This window comes from Capra hircus, chromosome 3 (assembly GCF_001704415.2).
Source record: "Capra hircus breed San Clemente chromosome 3, ASM170441v1, whole genome shotgun sequence".
NCBI classification, from domain to species: domain Eukaryota; kingdom Metazoa; phylum Chordata; class Mammalia; order Artiodactyla; family Bovidae; genus Capra; species Capra hircus.
Window position 1 is genome coordinate 26,682,610 of NC_030810.1, and position 19,169 is coordinate 26,701,778.

Consider the following 19,169-nt stretch of genomic DNA (forward strand, 5'->3'; position numbering starts at 1 on the left):
ATAGGATCTAATTAAGATTAAAAGCTTTTGCACAACAAGGGAAACCATTAACAAAATGAAAAGACAACCTACTGAATGGGTGAAAGTATAGACAGCTCATAATATTTAATATCATAAGAGCAACCTGTTTTAAAAATGGGCAGAAGAATTAAATAGCCAAAGTGGAAATACAGATGGCCACCTGGCACATGAAAAGATGCTCAACATCATTAACCATCAGGAAATGCAAATAAAAACCATAATGTGATATCATGTCACATTCTGAGTATGTGTGTCTTTTTAACCTGTGATGCAAGTCCGATAATATTATGTAACTCTCAAAAATCATAGGTTTGTCATAATGACTGTTACTGAAAAGACACAAATAATATGTGTTGGAGAGGATGTGGAGAAGGAACCCTTCTACACTGTTGGTGGGAATGTTAATTGGTACAGCCACTGTGAAAACAATATGGAGTTTTCTCAAAGAATTAAAGATAGAATTTTCATGTGACTCAGCAGTTCCACTCTTAAGTTATATAAATGAAAAAGACAAAAACACTGTTTCAAAAAGATACACACACCCCAGTGTTCATAGCAGTGTTATTTACAATTACCAAGATGTAAAACAACCTAAGTGTACATCAGTAGATAAATGCATAAAGAACATGTGGTATAGATGTACACTGGAATACTCCTCAGCCATAAAAAAGAATGAAATCTTACCATTTAGAGCAACATGGATGGGCTTGGAGGATGTTACGCTAAATGACATAAGTTGGAGAAAGATACTATAGGTTACCACTTATATGCAGAATCTAAGAAATATAGCAAATTAGCAAATATAACAAAAAAAGAAACACAGAATAAACTTGTGGTTCCCAGGGGGAGAGAGACAGGGGCAATGTAGGGGTCAGGAAGTGGAAGGTATTAATACATACTACTGAGTGTAAGATAGGCTCAAGGATGTATTGTACAACATGGAGAATATAGCTGATATTTTGTAATAACTATAAATGGAAAGTAGGCTTTTAAAATTATCTAAATTTTTAAATTAAAAGATAAATGTAAAAATAAGCTATAAAAAAGAAAAAGTAAAGAAAGGTTTTAAAACAAAGACTATAAATTACCTTCAAAGGGAGCTGTGATGAGAAGCAAGTGAGTACCACCATAGATGTGGAGGCTTTAGAGATCTCTAAGGCTTTGGTGAAGTGTGGTGTTAAAACAGGATTGGTTGGAAGTCTGTGCTAGGAGTGGTTAATTTTGCAGGTATTCCACCTTATCTTTTGTAGTCAAGTAATTTTCCTTCTTGTCCTGCAGGAAACTAGAGGTTTATCTTCTGGTAGAATTGAATTGTGAAAGCTTTCAACTGAAGGATTTGGGGCATATCAGAAAGGTGAAGATGAGATACAGGGTTGAAAGTAGACTAACTAAGGACAATGTAGTGTGAAGTCATAAATGTGAAGTTGAGCGGAGTCACCATCTCGTGTGGGTTTTCCTTTAGCCTTGTTTAAGCTGCTTAGGGGAATGTATGGAGTAGGTAGATAGTAGAATTTAACCAGGCTTGAGATTTTACCAGCTGAGGCTAGAAGGTCAGAGGGATCTGGAAGGAAAACCTATGATATTTGAGACAGTTACATCGTATTATTGGACTTGCCTCACACGTTAAAATAGACACACATACTCAGAATTTGACTTTGAATTTAGATATATATATATATATTTAATTTTAGCTAGTTATTAGAAGTATTACTTTGGCCTCATTCTCGTTTTGACTTAGGAGCTTCTATCCTATACAGCCCTTACATACTTCTGGTATGATTTTATCCCTTATTTGATAGATGGAAGTTGTTTCTTAGCATCAGTAGCTCTTCTCATTTAGAGTATATAGCATGTATATATTTTTCCAAGTTCTCAAGACAGGAAAATCTTTCATCAGTGATTTTTTTTTAAATATAAATTTATTTTTCATTCCACTTTTAAAAATTGTTCTCTGGAACCTTGAATTCCTGGCCTTTTAGAATCAGTTCAGTTCGGTCGCTCAGTCGTGTCTGACTCTTTGTGACCCCATGAATCGCAGCACGCCAGGCTTCCCTGTCTGTCACCAGCTCCTGGAGCTTACTCAAACTCATGTCCATCTAGTTGGTGATGCTATTCAACCATCTCATCCTCTGTCATCCCCTTTTCCTCCCGCTTTCAATCTTTCCCAGCATCAGGATCTTTTCCAATGAGTCAACTCTTCGCATTAGGTGACCAAAGTATTGGAGTTTCAGCTTCAGCATCATTCCTTCCATGAATATTTAGGACTGGTTTCCTTTAGGATGGACTGGTTGGATCTCCTTGCAGTCCAAGGGACTCTCCAAGAGTCTTCTCCAACACCATAGTTCAGAAGCATCAATTCTTTGGTGCTCAGCTTTCTTAATAGTCCAACTCTCACATCCATACATGACTATTGGAAAAACCATAGACCTGACTAGACTCTGTTGGCTAGCATCTTTGTTGGCAAAGTAAAGTCTCTGCTTTTTAATATGTTGTCCAGGTTGGGCATAGCTTTCCTTCCAAGGACCAAGCATCTTTTAATTTCATGGCTGCAGTCATCATCTGCAGTGATTCTGGAAGCCAAAAAAGTAAAATCTCTCATTGTTTCCATGTTTCCCCATCTATTTGCCATGGAGTGATCAGACCAGGTACCATGATCTTAGTTTTCTGAATGTTGAGTTTTAAGCCAACTTTTTCACTCTCCTCTTTCACTTCCATCAGGAGGCTCTTTAGTTCTTCTTCATTTTTTGCCATTAGGGTGGTGTTGTCATCTGTATATCTGAGGTTATTGATATTTCTCCCAGCAATCTTGATTCCAGCTTATGCTTCATCCAGTCCAGCATTTCTCATGATGTACTCTGCATATAAGCAGGATGAAAATACACAGCCTTGATGTACTCCTTTCCCAATTTGGAACCAATCTGTTCTAACTGTTGCTTCTTGACCTGAATACAGATTTCTCAGGAGGCAGGTCAGGTGGTCTGATATTCCTATTTCTTTAAGAATTTTCCACAGTTTGTTGTGATCCACAAAGTCAAAGGCTTACGCTTTGGCCTTTTAGAATACTTATTTTAGTAAGCACATCATTTTCACATCAGATAGTAGAATTACATTTGAAATAATGTCAGAAGAATTTCTTTTATTGCCAGATAACTTTAAAATTAAGTGATGTTTACTAGATCATGTCTAGGATACTCTTCTATTTTGAAACTGTTTTGATCATAGGTTAGATATTTTATACAGATAATATGAGATACTTAGTTTTATTCTGATTAGTTTCAACTGCTAATCCGTTGCTTCTAAGCAGCAGAGAGAGGCTGAAATCATAAGGGACTCCATTTGGAGGAGAAACAGTTGTTTGGCATTAAAAAATCTTAACAGAAATCTTTTGATCTCAGTTTTAAGAATTCTGTGTACAGGAAAAAAATCACTAACAGAGGACTTTCTTGTGAAGCAGCAGTTTTGTTAGCTTTGGATTCGTGGAAGGCCTATTAAAATATAAATAAATAGTGTTTTTATGAATTACCATAGTCATTGGATAGAAAGTACCTGGCTTTGATCTTTCACTTTGTATTACTCATTGAAAATAAGAAGTGTGTGGAAATTCTTAACTATTCATTGAAACATTTAACTTTGGGCCTTTTTAGACAATATAATATGTCTGCTGCTGCATTCCATGCTGGCCAGGGACTTTGAATATGAAGATATAATTGGAATAGCTTTTATTTGTCTAGCTATGATAGATTGATGTGAAGAAAATTGGGGCTTATTGCTTTAACAGATATAATGAGCAATGTGTTTTTTCTTTAGGATCAAACAGAGCACACTGAAACAGCAGGACTGGCTGGTAGTGCAGCAAGCATCATGAGTAAACACATAGAGGTCCGTTCCTTATCACGTGTGTAAGGGAAAAAAGGTAAGAAATCTAGTGATCTTATTTCTGTTGAGAGCTTGAACTTGAGAAAACAAATAGCTTTATAGAAACTAATGCTCATGAATATATATTCTAATTGCTTCATTTATGACACTGTCTCTTATTAAATCAGGAATATTGCTTTTTTTACAAAAAAGATTTGGCTTAAGTCCAGGGAAAAAGAAGATGTTTTAAAATTCCTATTGAATTACATCAAAATGCTAATTTCTCTACCAGTGCTTGGCTTCTTCCTGTCAGAGTCAACTTCTACCTTGGGCATAGACAGGTAATTTCAGCATGACAAAGAGCATGGACTTGAGCAATATTATTAAGAGAAAATCTACCCAGTTAATTGGTATATCTACCTGATTAATGTTATGAATATTTCTTAGTCAATCACACAAGTGTTAAATAGTTAAATCTTACTTTAGGATAAGGAATCAGAAATACAGATTTAATTATATTATTTTATTTTGTATGTTTAGACTAATTCTGAAGAGCAGTCATTTCCAGCAGAAAATTGGAAGTATTTTATTAATTCTGATAGAGCAAGACTTCTTAATCATTGACATCTTTCTGGCTAGGAATCTTCTTTGTTTTCTTTCAAGTCTTATGATTATTTAGTGCATAGAAATGGTGGTGGGAAGGGAAGGAATGTGGGTGAGATTGGTTTCAGAGACTGATTATGCCATTCACTGTTGGAGTGTTGTGTGCTCTGGCTGAGTGCTCTGGTTTTCCATGTAAGCTTCAAGGATAGAGGCATGGGTCTGACAGTGTGTGGCAGACTGAGTTCTTAAGGCACCTAGCAGTAGTACTTTCCTCATCAAAACTTCTGGACTTGGAGTTGGCTAGGTATTTCTTGTCCCCTAGCTTTCTAACATATGAGTGTGAGAAAAGAGTGCTTCTGTCTGCCTTCATCTGGCAAAATCTTATTTTTCAGGCATCTCCTCTTTAGGAAGTTTTCAGCCCACTGTAAAGACCATCAATAATAATAAATAATTAGCAATAATAAATTATTGGAGTATTTCTTACAGTAGCCCATCCTACCCCAAATAATATACCCCTGCTCTAGTCTGATTTGGATTCCCATCTTCTTTGGCTCCATAGTACCCAGTGCATATATTAATAACAATTAGTATATATCACAGTATTTCATATTTTAAGTCTACTTATCCATGTTCTATGAAACATTGGGTACTCTTAGGTCAAGGCCATTGTCTTATTGTCATTGTAACCTAATGATTAAAACAATGTCTGATACATAGTAGATGCTCAGGAATATTTTATGCATGAATGCACATATGTTCATTGTAATTAGTGTATGGCATAGAGGAAGTAACAGTGAAAGAGACACCCGAGGAGCAATCACATAAGTGCTGTAAAAGACCCTTAAGACTGAGATTCAAAACAGTGTCTAAAAGGTCTCTGGTTAATAGAATAAAAAAGAAGAGATACTCAGGAAGAAACTGTACTGAATTAAATAATCATATTCCTCTTTGAGATGTACTGTTGACCCTTGAACAACATGTGGTGCTGACTCTCTGTACAGTGGAAAGTCTGCATATAACCTATAATCAACTCTGTATACATAGTTCTTCCATATCTGCGGTTCCGCATCCGTGGATTCAACCAACAGTGGATCATGTAGTACTATAATATTTACTATTGAAAGAATCCATATATAGATAGACCCACGTGGTTCAAACCCATGTTGTTCAACAGTCATTTGTACATATATGATATTTAGTGACTTCCATTTTGAATAAGAGGTGGACATAAAGGGAGGTAAGATTTAAACTCTCTGAGAGGTCCATCTTATACAATGAAAAGACTACTCCAAGATCTAAGGTTTTCCTTGGAAAATGAAACTAAAGAGGGTCAAGACTTGGGGACATGAGACATAACAGAGACCAAAGGAGGAAGCTCTGAAGTAAAAGCAGGAGGATAAAGGGAAATCCTATATTTTAAAGAGAGACCCTTCCCATCTTCTGTTCTTCTTTCACACAGTGATTACCTGGTATTACATCTCTACGCCTCCTTATAGGAGATTATATGACTCTTCTCAGGAGTCCAAAGAAAAGACCTAGATATACTGACAGTTGGAGGTCTCCCAATGAAATAGCTTTGTTCCCCCCCAGTCACCATGCAGTGGAAGCCTTCCAGCTGAGAAGCCACACGTGCAGAGCTTCCAGTTCGCTTTTGGTACTTCATTTGTTCAATGTGAGGCATTTGAGGACAGCATCCAGTGTGAAAGACAGAGATCAAACCACAAAACAGAAACTTGGAGGAAATAGTATTGAAACAGAAGGGTTAGGAAAAAGAAAAAAAGTCAGAGCAAATTGTAGGTAATTATATTAAAGAAGTAAGAAAAGAATTATATCCATGAAGTAAGATCAAGATGTCATAAAAAGGATCAGAAAAAGAAAGTACCCTGGAAATTTAAAATATGATAGTTTTAGTGCATTTAAATTAAAAAAAAAAACTATCTCAGGTTTATAGAAAATTTGCAAGTATAGTACAGAGAATTTTTTTCTTTGAACCATTTGAGAGTAAGTTGCTAGGTGCATCCCCTACTATGTTTGAAACTGTTCCCTTCAAAAAAGGATTTTGTACATAACTACAACACAGCCATCAAAGTAGGGAATAAACTTTGATGCATTACCACCATCCAGTTGTCAGACCTTTCTCGTTTTGCCAGATGTGCAAATAATGTCCTTTTTGGTCAAGAGTACTGAGTTTGGGATCACATGTTTCATTTGGTTGGGAAGCCAGCCAGTGTTTTATGCAGTTTCAATCTGACCTCCCCACCCTGTTTTGGAAGTAAGCAAGGGTATGCATGCTCCCCACAGCCCACAGCCCTTCCCACAGCCCTTCTGTTAGTACAACCAGCCCTTCAACCAGCCAAGGGGACTTGTCTTCCTGGCATCGAACCCCTGGGCTGTGGCTCCCAGTATGCGGCGTCAGTGGCTCACTCCCCAGGGAGGTTCTCCACCTGTGAAATCCCCTTCTTCTTCTGAGTCCCCTCCCAAGCGCACAGTCCCCCACCTGATCACTTTTCTTCCTTTCCTACCTGATTCCGTGTGGATGTTTCCTGTAGCCTCGGTTGTACAAGAGTCTTTCTGCCAGTCTCCAGTTAGTGTTCAGTGAGATGGTTCCACATGGAAATGTATTTTGATGTGTTTTTGGAGGGAGATGAATTCCGCTGTTCTCCTGCTTCACTACCTTGATCTCTCTTCAGTAAACTTTATTTTTTTAGAGCAGTTTTAGGTTCAGAGAAAAATGGAGCAGAAAGTACGGGGAGTTACCATATACCTCATATTGCCCTCCCCCTCCTCCCAGATCCTCTCCCAACCTCCCCTAGTGTGGACATTGCTGTGTCCTTTTTATTGCGATCTGTCAGGGAGCATGAAGTTTGTTTGTCCTATTACTGATGATGTTCATTCACTCTGATCACTCATGAAAGGTGACATCTGCCAAGATTTGCCTCTGAAATGACTCCTTGTTTTTTGTAATTAGTATTTTTGTGGAGAGGAATTTTGAAACTATATAAATACCCCATTCCTCATTACACTTGGAATTCAGTCATTTATGTTGTAAAGACTCATTACTTTCTTTTTTTAAGCCAGTGGTTATAATCTGTTGCTACCCTTATTTACTTTGATGTTTAGAATCTCTCTGGTTAGGTCAGTGGAAGCTCCTTCAAGCTGATTTCTGTGTCCTTTGATATGTCCCCATCATTTTTGGACACTTCTTGTTTCTTTTTTGTTTAATTGAAATGTAATTCACATACCATACCATAAAATTCACCCTTTAAAAATACATAGTTCAGTGGTTTCTATATATTTGCAGAGTCTTGAAGTCATCACCGTTATCTAATTTCAGAACATTTTCATCACTCCAAAAAGAAATCTTGTATCTGCTAGCAGTTACTCCCATTTCCCTCCAATTCCTCCCAGCTGCTGGCAACCCACTAATTTACTTTTTGTTTCTGTGCCTATTTTGGACATTTCATATAAATGGAATCATGTAATCTGTAGGTTTTTGTGTCTGCTTCTTTCAGTTACCATGATATTTTCAAGCTTCATCTATGTTATAGCATATAGCAAAACTTTATCCATTTAAATTATCATACACTATTATATTTTGTTAATATATAATGCCACATTTTATTCATTTATCAATTAATAGATCTTTGAATCATTTTTACCTCTTGGTGTTATGAATAATGTTGTTCTGAGCATTCACAGATAAGTTTTTGTGTGAATGTATGACAAAGCCTTTGACTGTGTGGATCATAATAAACTGTGGAAAATTCTGAAAGAGATGGGAATACCAGACCACCTGACCTGCCTCTTGAGAAACCTATATGCAGATCAGGAAGCAACAGTTAGAACTGGACATGGAACAACAGACTGGTTCCAAATAGGAAAAGGAATACGTCAAGGCTGTATATTGTCACCCTGCTTATTTAACTTATATGCAGAGTACATTATGAGAAATGCTGGGCTGGAAGAAGCACAAGCTGAAATCAAGATTTCTGGGAGAAATATCAATAACCTCAGATATGCAGATGACACCACCCTTATGGCAGAAAGTGAAGAGGAGCTAAAAAGCCTCTTGATGAAAGTGAAAGTGGAGAGTGAAAAAGTTGGCTTGAAGCTCAACATTCAGAAAACTAAGATCATGGCATCTGGTCCCATCACTTCATGGCAGATATATGGGGAAAGAGTGGAAACAATGTCAGACTTTATTTTTGAGGGCTCCAAAATCACTGCAGATGGTGATTGCAGCCATGAAATTCAAAGACGCTTACTCCTTGGAAGAAAAGTTATGACCAACCTAGACAGCATATTCAAAAGCAGAGATATTACTTTGCCAACAAAGGTCCGTCTAGTCAAGGCTATGGTTTTTCTAGTGGTCATGTATAGATGTGAGAGTTGGACTGTGAAGAAGGCTGAGCGCCGAAGAATTGATGCTTTTGAACTGTGTTGTTGGAGAAGACTCTTGAGAGTCCCTTCGACTGCAAGGAGATCCAACCAGTCCATTCGAAAGGAGATCAGTCCTGGGTGTTCTTTGGAAGGACTGATGCTAAAGCTGAAACTCCAGTGCTTTGGCCAGCTCATGCAAAGAGTTGACTCACTGGAAAAGACTTTGATGCTGGGAGGGATTGGGGGCAGGAGGAGAAGGGGACGACAGAGGATGAGATGGCTGGATGGCATCACCGACTCGATGGACATGAGTTTGGGTGAACTCCGGGAGTTGGTGATGGACAGGGAGGTCTGGCGTGCTGCGATTCGTGGGGTCACAAAGAGTCGGACATGACTGAGCGACTGAACTGAACTGATGTTTTCTCTTCTCTTGGGAATAAGCCTAGGAGTGGAATAGCTATGCCTTGTGGTTAATTCCTTTTAACTTTTTGAGGAACTGCCAAACTGGTTTCCAAAGTTGCCACACCATTTTACTTTCTTCCCAGCTATGTGTGAGGGTTCATGTTTCTCTCCATCCTCATCAAAGTTCTTATATTTTTTCTATTTCAGCTTTAGAATCAGGCATTTTCCATGGAGCTCTTGCTGTTTTTAGTGAATAACAATATTTATAAATCAAATCTGGTGCTAGGTATGCTCATTGCTAAGTGAAGGTTGGGGTCTGCTGCTCCAAGGTTCTTTGAATATATGTGTACACACACACACACACTTAGATCTGTGTTTATTGCCAGAAATATGTTTATTGAATACCAAAACTGTGTTTACTTACTACTATAAGTATGCTTCTCGAAATCCATGAGCTCAAACTGACAACTCAGATTCCAAACCAACACTGCAGGGTTGTTTGTATTTTTCTCTTTTTCCACATTTACTTTGTGGTGTTCTTTCCTGTTCTCAGTTTTCCCCTGTGTTAATGCCTTCTCCACCAGTGAGAAACCTTCTTCCTATTACCCTTTATGTCCTCGCTTATCTGACTCATCCCTCTGCATGTAGTCTGTGCCCTATCACTGGCTTCTCCCTTTGGTCCTTCTAGTCCTGCTTAGGCTGTGACCTGCCCCCCTGCACTACCCTCTTAGATCTCCTCCTCACCCTTCCTGCCTGCGAAGCCATCTTACCCACTGTGCTGTCTCTCTGCCAGACCATCCCCTTCAAGTGGACGCCTTCCTCACCTCTCGGGGACTCTTAACAACCCACGCTGGGCTGTGCTGCAGTTTCCTTCCTTCTTGGGGCCGTGACTCGTTATGCTGGGCCACCCCCACGTAAGGACATCTGCTTGCCACACTTGGGCTCTGACTCCCCCCATACACAGATGCCCTCTTCGTCTGCTCCCTATTTATTGAACTGTTAAAATTTTTCCCCTTTATTTTTATTTTTTAAGCCTTTTATTTTAAAGTAACTATAAATTCACAGGACATTGCAAAAACAGTATAGTTTTTGTGTATCCTTCATTTACAGTTTTTTTCATTTGTTACATCGTATGCAACTAGAGAAAATATAAAATCTAGGAAATTAGTATTTTATTTGTCCATTCATCACTTGAGAGATATCTTGGTTGTTTCTACGCTTTTGCTTTTATGAATAATGCTGCTGTGTGCATATTCATGAATGTATATAGTTCTGTCCCATTTATCACAGGCAGGTTTGTGTAACCACCATTGCAGTTTAAGATATAGCACGATTCTGTCACCACAGGTATCTCCCTTGTGCTTCTCCTTTATAGTCATGTGAACTCTCCTCTCTCCACTGTCACATATTTAATGACTTCTTAAAATTAAAAACATAATTACAAATCACAGGAGGAAATGAGCTGAGCAAGGATAGAGATAAACCATGTTACGTTCATGAATGGGAAAACTTAGTATCATTACCAATCCTGAGGGAGGGGCAGGCTACGAATTCTAATTTCTGCAGGTTGATTTTATTGGCACTTTTTTCCATCGGGCACCATTGCTGAGTCTTGGGGCCACTTGGGGCAGTTTTTCCTTCAGCTCCTGGCTTTATGCAGAGAGCCCAGTCTGGCCCTCTGTAATGCAGAAACTTCTAGAAGTTTACAGCCAGTGGTTCCCATTCTACTTTCTAGTTTTCAAATCCTGGGTCTGAAGGTTGCTGCCTAGTGTTGTAACCTCTGTGACTGCTACCCTTCAGTTCTTACTCATTGCTGTGGCTTGATCTCTTGTTTGTTAATGGCATATTTCTCTTTCTTGGTTTTGAATTTCACTGTATAAACTCTTTAAAAATAATGTTTTTTATCTAGAGTTTCTGTATTCAAAGTAGAAAGAAATGTTTTCCACCACAAGCTCAGTACAATTTTTTCCTTTTCTTTTGAAAAATTTCAAGCCTGTAGAAAAGTTGAAAGAATAGTATAATGAAGAATATATGGTGAAAGAATAGTACAGAAATATCCATCACCAGGTTTATCAATTTCTACTGTTTTGCCTCTTTCTTGAGCACTTTTCTCCTCTCCCCCTCACCGGTGCCACTCACTCACACTGACATTCACTTATTTTTTTTCCTGAATTATTTGAAAGTTAGTTGCAAATAACATAACACTTCTTCCCCAAATAGATACAGTAGGTGTCTCTTAAGAGTAAAGATAGTCTCCTACAAAATTTAAATACTTTCACCATCCAGGAAATGATTATTTATTCATTGTATCACTAATGTATAGTCCAAATTTCCCTGATTATCCCTTAAATGTCATTTTTTTTGCTGTGTAGTTTATATGTATATTTCCTTGATCCAGTTAGTATTCATGCATAACATTTGGTTATTTCATTTCTTTAGTCTGTCTCAACTCAGAATTGAATACACTGAGTTTTTTGAAGAATTCAGGACAGTTGTCTTAGAAAGCCTCACATTCTACATTTGTCTAGTTTGTTTTTTTGTCTGGTTTTTCAGGATTCAATTCATATTAAACAATTTGACAAAGAATACCTTGTAGGTAAATGTTTTAAATTTATCGTGTCACATCAGATGCATATTGTCAGCTTGTTAAACTGTTGGTGATGCTAAACTTGTTCATTTGGTTAAGCGAGTGATTACTATATCTTTTCACTGTAAATGTCCATTTTCTCCCTTGGGACTAATAAATCATCTATAGAATGATATTTTGAAGCATTGTGAAAATTTTCTTCCCCACTGTTTACCTAAAGGTTTTAGGCATCCATGTTTGATGCTTGCCTGAATCAGTAGTTACAGTTGGAGTTCAATACAGTTTCTTGAATGGCTGTTTATACTGTTTATTTATTTCACAGGTGTTTGTGAAATAGGTGCCACATTAGGTTCTGTGACAGTCACATGGTGACCACTGTCTAGTAGGTGTCTTGGGATTATAGCTCAGGGATGGAGCATTTGACTGCAGTTTAGTGGGTGCCTTGTGGTGTCTATGTTGTGGTGGGAGAGACTGACATTAATCAAACAGTCACACCAATATATATTTATAATAAGACTGTGATAATTATTATAAAGGGAAAGGTAAGGGTGCTTTGAGAGATTATAAAGAGAGATCACCTTTTCTAGGGATTCAGGGAAGACTTCTTGTGAAAGTAGTATTTGAGCTAAGAACTAAAGATGTAGAGTTGGCCAAAAAATTCCTTCAGGTTTTAAGTGAAACTAGAAGACACATTTTACATTTTCACCAGGAAATTTATTGAGTAACATATTCACCCTTAATCTTCCATCAGGACAACATAAGAGTGAATGTTTCTTTGATGACTAGGCAAAAACTAGGAGCAAGGACACTTGTTCCTTGGGAGAAAAGCTATGACAAACCTAGACAGCATTATTAAAAAGCAGAGACTTCACTTTGCCAACAAAGGTCCATATAGTCAGAGTCATGGTTTTTCCAGTAGTCACTTATGGATGTGAGAGTTGAACCATAAAGAAGGCTGAATGCTGAAGAATTGATGCTTTTGAAGTGTGGTGTTGGAGAAGACTCTTGAAAGTCCCTTGGACTGCAAGGGGATCAAACCAATCAATCCTAAAGGAGATCAATCCTGAATATTCACTGGAAGGACTGATGCTGAAGCTAAAGCTCCAATACTTTGGCCACCTGATGTGAAGAGCAACTCATTAGAAAAGAACCTGATGCTGGGAAAGGTTGAAGGCAAGAGGAGAAGGGGACAACAGAGGACAAGATGGTTGGATGGCATCACCAACTCAATGGGCAGGAGTTTGAGCAAGCTCTGGGAGATGGTGAAGGACAGGGAAGCCTGGCATGCTGCAGTCCATGGGGTCACAAAGGGTTGGACACGACTGAGCAACTGAACAACAAGGCAAAAACTGTTACAGTTTGGCTGGGAAGTCCTGATTCACCTGCCGTATTCACCAGACATTGCACCTTTGAATTTCTATTTATTTCGATCTTTACAAAACTTTCTTAATGGAAAAAATTTTAATTCCCCAGAAGACTGTAAAAGGCACCTGGGACAGTTTTTTTAAGGTACACTCTGATATGTCAGCTGTCACAATGCAATTTAACAAAATTGTTTTAAATGAAGTTAAAGACAACTAAGTGCTGCTAGAGCCATCTTAGGGAAAAAACTGAAAAAACTTTTTGGCCCACTGTTTTGGCAAGGAGTGTGTATATTGGAGACAGATAAAAGGTCTCAGAGAGAAAAGGAGCATGAGACATTGAAGAAATGTATATCAAGTAGTGTTCCAGCACAAAGCATAGTGTCTGCACATAATAGGTGTTCAGTAAATATTAGTGGAAGGGAGGATAGGACTGTAAAATTAGCCTGTGTAATCACTGTTGCTAGATTATTTATTTTATAATAAAAGGATCAACTCCAAGGATCAACTTAAAAACTTAATTACTGATGAAGCATTTATCATGTGGGAGACAGTATTTTAAATGTGTTATCTGTGTTAATTTATTTAATCTTTAGGTATATACTGTTATTACTCAGTTTTGCAGATAAAAGTTAAGTCACAGGTAATTTGAGTACTGGACTTTTCAGGTGGCTCAGTGGTAAAGATTTGGCCTGCCACTGCAGGAGACGCAGGAGATGTGGTTTCAATACTTGGGGTGGACAGATCCCCTGGAGAAGGAAATGGCAACCCACCCCAGTATTCTTGCCTTGGAAATTCCATGGATAGTGGAGGCTGGTGGGCTACAGTCTATGGGATCAAAAAGAGTCGGACACAACTGAATGAACAACTGAGCATGCACACAGGCACAAATTGAGTAACTTCCCTAAGGTCAAGTAGTTAGCAAGTGAATTAGAAACTAGGATTAGAAGTTGGACGGTCTAGTCCTAGAGTTTATGTTCTTGTCCATTATGCTGTAATTCTTACTATTGTTTAAAGTATAAACAATACCTTTCTCAAATTTACATTCCAGGGCTTCCATAATATAATGCCTGTCATTACAGCTGTGTCCTGCTGTAACCCATGTAAATAAATCCTTGTTCCAATTTCACTGATTCCTCAATAATTGCCCATTCCTAGTATGTCTCTCCCTGTTTGAAATTTCACTTGTGCATCTTCCCATGTAGAAGACTGTTACAATTTTATCCATCCTTCCAGACCCAGCTCAGATCCATAAATAATGCCTTCCTTGACCATCCAAACTGATGAGCTGATCCATTTCTTGAACTTTTATAGTACTTACTCTGTAATACTCACTTGTTAATTTTGACAGATTAATCATTTAGTTTCTTTAGCTGTGTTGTTATGAAAATCATTTTGATTAATATTTAAATTTTCTCATTTAGCATTTTTTATCATTAAGTAAATGATAAGAGTCTTGATGTTAGGGCTCGTATCTGAGACTTCAGTTGATCCTGGTACCCTGCATACAGTAGATGCATTGTAAATATGTTGACCTGATTGTTTCTGTGGCTTAGCTATTGTAACTAATGCTGCAGTGAACATGGAGGTGCAGACTCTCTTCCAGTTAGCAATTTTATTTTCTTTGGATGTATACCCAGCAATGAAATTACTGGATTATATGGTGGTTATACTTTTAATTCCTTCAGGAGCTTCCATACTTTCTGTAGTGTCTGTATCAGTTTGCATTTCCACCAGTACTATACAAGGATTCTCTCTTCTCCACATTCTCACCAACACTTATTATTTGTTTTCTTTTTTGATGATAGCCATTCTGACAGGTGTGATGATATCTTTGTGGTTTTGATTTGCATTTCACTGATGATTGGTGATGTTGAGCATTTTTTCATGTACCTGTTGGACATCTTATGTCTTCTTTGGAAAAATATCTTTTCAGATCCTCTGCCTACTTTTAAATGTGGTTGTTTATTTTTTTGATGTTGAGTTATATGAGTTCTTTGTATATTTTGGATATTTACCCCTTGGTGGTCATATCATTTGCAAGATCTTTTCCCATCCAATAGGCAGCCTTTTTGTTTTGTTGATAGTTTCTTTTGCTGGGCAAAGTCTTTTTAGTTTGATGTAGCTCCATTTGTTTATTTTCACTTTCGTTTCTCTTGGCTAAAGAGCCATAGCCAAAGGAATATTGTTAAGGCTGATGTCAAAGAGTATATTACCTATGTTTTCTTTTAGTTTTATGGTTTCAGGTCTTATATTCAAGTATTTTTATCTATTTTGAGTTTATTTTTGTATATGGCATGAGAAAGTAGTCCAGTTTGATTCTTTTGGATGTAGCTGTCCAGTTTTCCCAACACCATTTATTGAAGAGCTGTCTTTGCCCTATTCCCTTTGTTATAGGTTAATTATCCATACAAGTGTGGGTTTTTTTCTGAGTTCTGTGTTCTGTTCCATTGATCTGTGTGTCTGTTTTTGTGTGACTACTGTGCTGTTATAATTACTGTAGCTTTGTAGTATAGTTTGGCACCACAGAGTATATTATGGGGGGGGGTTTTAAATAGTGATGTTATCAGTCACTTTTATTAGTAATCGGTTTGTTCTTCATATTTTCTATTTTTTATGATTTAGTGTTGGTAGGATGTATGTGACTAGGACTTTATTCATTTATTCTGAGTTGTCCAATTTATTAGAATATACTTATTCACTGTAGTCTGTTATGCTCCTTTGTATTTCTGTTTTATCAGTTGTAATATTTATATATTATATTTTAATAATTGGGCATATAATAAAATTTGATCTTTTTTCTAGATTTAAATAAGTCTCTTGAGTGGTGTTTTCTCACCGATGGAGAATTACTTCCAAGCAGAAGCTTACAACCTGGACAAGGTGTTAGATGAATTTGAACAAAACGAAGGTGAGAATTTAGTTTGGTGACACTATTTGAATGCATTTATGATATAGAAAATGTGGGATTATAAGAGGATGCAGTACTAAAGCAGAGAAAGTTGGGTCCAATGCCTTATTGATGATAGTGTTATATATTAATACTAGGAGGAAGAACTAACACTTTTTTAGCCCTAACTATGTGCCAGATACTAAGCTAACCCATAACCCTAGGCTAATTCCTGATTCATGTAAATTTGAAACCTATTATTTTGGGATTTAATTAGGTATATGTAGTTGGGCTTTATAAATATCAAGTGAAAGTGTATTGTCCTTTCAGTTTGGATCATTTCTACAAGTATCTTCTCACTCTCTTCTCTGGTTTCTTCCCTGCTTGTATCGCAGTTTTTTGTCATCCACACAAATGTTACACATAATCATGTGAATACTGTCTCTAGAATACCGCTGACTCTCATTAATAAAAGTATAGTTCTTTACCTCGGTCTCTTTGCAACTTCTGTAGGTTCTAGTAGAATATTTTCTACATAGTTGATTTGCAAAATATTCCTGTTGAGTCAGTAAAAATTGTCACTTTCTTGAAATATAGTGTTTGCTTACCAAAAATAGCTCCTTTTAAAGGAGAATGATTTCAGAAGCCAGATTTTTTGCAACTCTGCTGATCATTTGTTTCGAACTTTTTCTTTTTTTTAACTTTTTGGTTGCTCTGTGTCTTCATTGCTGTGTGTGGGCTTTCTTTAGTTGCGGCAAACAGAGGCTGCTCTTCACTGCAGTGGCTTTCTTGTTGAGGAGCACAGGCTCTGTGTATGTGAGGAACTGAATTCATGCTCCCTGCATTGGCAAGCAGACTCCCATCTACTGTACCACTAGGGATGTCCTGTTTTGAACTGTTTTTAAAAAATCTCAGTTGTTGTTCTTTAGTCATTCAGTCGTGTCAGACTCTTTGTGACCCCATGGACTGTAGCATGCCAGGCTTCACTGTCTTCCCAGCGTTTCCTCAAATTCATGTCCATGATGTTGGTAATGCCATCCAACCATCTCATCCTCTGTCACCCCATTCTCCACTTGCCCTCAGTCTTTCCCAGCATCAGGGTGGGAGTTGGCTCTGGGAGTTTCCAGTGAGTTGGCTCTTTGCATGAGGTAGCCAAAGTATTGGAGCTTCAGCTTTGGTGTCAGTGAATATTCAAGGTTGATTTCCTTTAGGATTGACTGGTTTTATTTATCTCCTTGCTGTCCAAGGGACTTTCAAGAGTCTTCTCCAGCATCACAATTCAAAAGCATCAATTCTTCAGTGATCAACCTTCTTTATGGTCCAACTTTCACATCCATACATGACTACTGGAAAAACCATAGCTCTGACTATCTGTACCTTTGTCGGCAAAGTTATATCTCTGCTTTTTAGGTTTTAAACACTGTCTAGGTTTGTCATAGCTTTTCTTCCAAGGAACAAGTGTCTTTTCGTGGCTGCACTGCACCATGGCTGCAGTGATTTTAGAACCCAAGAAAATAAAATCTGCCCCTGTTTCTATTTTTTCCCCCATCTATTTGCCATAAAATGATGGGACTGGATGCCATGATCTTAGTTTTTTGAATGTTGAGTTTTAAGCCAGCTTTTTCACTCTTCTCTTTCATCCTTATCGAGAGGCTCTTTAGTTCCTCTTAACTTTCTTGTCATTAGAGTGATATCATCTGCATATCTGAGATTATTGATATTTCTCCTAGGAATCTTGATTCCAGCTTGTGATTCATTCAGCCTGGCATTTTGCATGATGTGCTCTGCATAGACGTTAAATAAGCAGGGTGACAATGCACAGACTTAACAATGTACAGACTTGTACAATGTACTCCTTTCCCGATTTTGAGCCAGTCCATTGTTTTGTATCTCAATTAACTGCTGCTTCTTGACCCGCATTCAGATATCTCAGGAGGCAGGTAAGGTGGTCTGGTATTCCCATCTCTTTAAGAATTTTCTACAGTTTGTTGTAATCCACACAATCAAAGACTTTAGTGTAGTCAATGAAGCAGAAGTAGATGTTTCTTTGGAACTCCCTTGCTTTCTCTGTGATCCAGTGGATGTTGGCAATTTGAACTCTGGTACAGCTGTGCATCTGGAATTTCTTGATTCACGTACTGCTGAAGCCTACCTTAAAGGATTTTGAGCATTACCCTTCTATTTCTAGTATGTGAAATGAGTGCAATTGTACGGTAGTTTGAACATTCTTTGGAATTGCTGTTCTTTGGGATTGTAATGAAAACTGACCTTTTCCAGTCCTGTGGCCACTGCTGAGTTTTCCAAGCAGTTTGCTGACATATTGAGTGCAGCACGTTCATAGCATCATCTTTTAGGATTTTAAATAGCTCTGTTGAATTCCATCACCTCACTAGCTTTGCTCATAGTTATACTTCCTAAGACCCATTTGACTTCACACTCCAGGATGTCTGGCTCTAGATGAGTGACCCCCACCATCATGATTATTCTGATCATTATGATCTTTTTTGTATAGTTCTTCTGTGTATTCTTGCCATCTCTTAATCTCTTAAAGGAAGTACATGTTACCAAATCTCACATCTCTGCTAGCCCAAATTTGGGGAACTCAGGATTTAACATTTAGCAGTCAGAGTATATTAATCCCATTCTCCATGCAATCTGAATTTTTTTAATGGCTTTTGCAATCTGACCTTTCTAGCTTCTTTTCACTACATTCTTACACTAATTCTTTTTTCACCTCAAGTTGGTTTACTTAATTGCTCTTTCAGATTCTTGTGCTTGGGGCTGTACTTTTCCTTTTTTCTCTTTTATATATGTCCTGTTTCCAAGTTTATGTAAAATTGTCTTTGAAGCCCAGCACATATCCTCCTGCTTCCATGAATTCAGGTTTGCTGCATCAGCCTGTGAAATATCTTTATACTAATTTTATTTTCTACTACTACATAGTAGTTTTCAAATACTTAATCTATCATATACTACTAATTAGATATTCATGTTTGCTGTATCTATTTCCTATTTTTCCAGCTTATGTGCTTTTCGGAGGCCAGAGCTATCATTCAATCTCATATTCCTC

The 19,169-nt window shown here is 37.7% G+C and overlaps 1 protein-coding gene across 3 annotated transcripts in view; it reads left to right on the plus strand.

Moving 5' to 3' along the window:
• The window catches only part of ZFYVE9 (zinc finger FYVE-type containing 9), a 186,261-nt gene that overhangs the window by 66,008 nt on the left and 101,084 nt on the right, over positions 1 to 19,169 (plus strand). For all 3 annotated transcript variants that reach the window (XM_018044123.1, XM_018044125.1, XM_018044130.1), the window contains exons 2-3: positions 3,829 to 3,934; positions 16,015 to 16,120. In XM_018044123.1, the coding sequence (XP_017899612.1) occupies positions 16,051 to 16,120 (70 nt within the window). In that variant the 5' untranslated portion in view covers positions 3,829 to 3,934; positions 16,015 to 16,050. The remainder of the gene's footprint in view (positions 1 to 3,828; positions 3,935 to 16,014; positions 16,121 to 19,169) is intronic.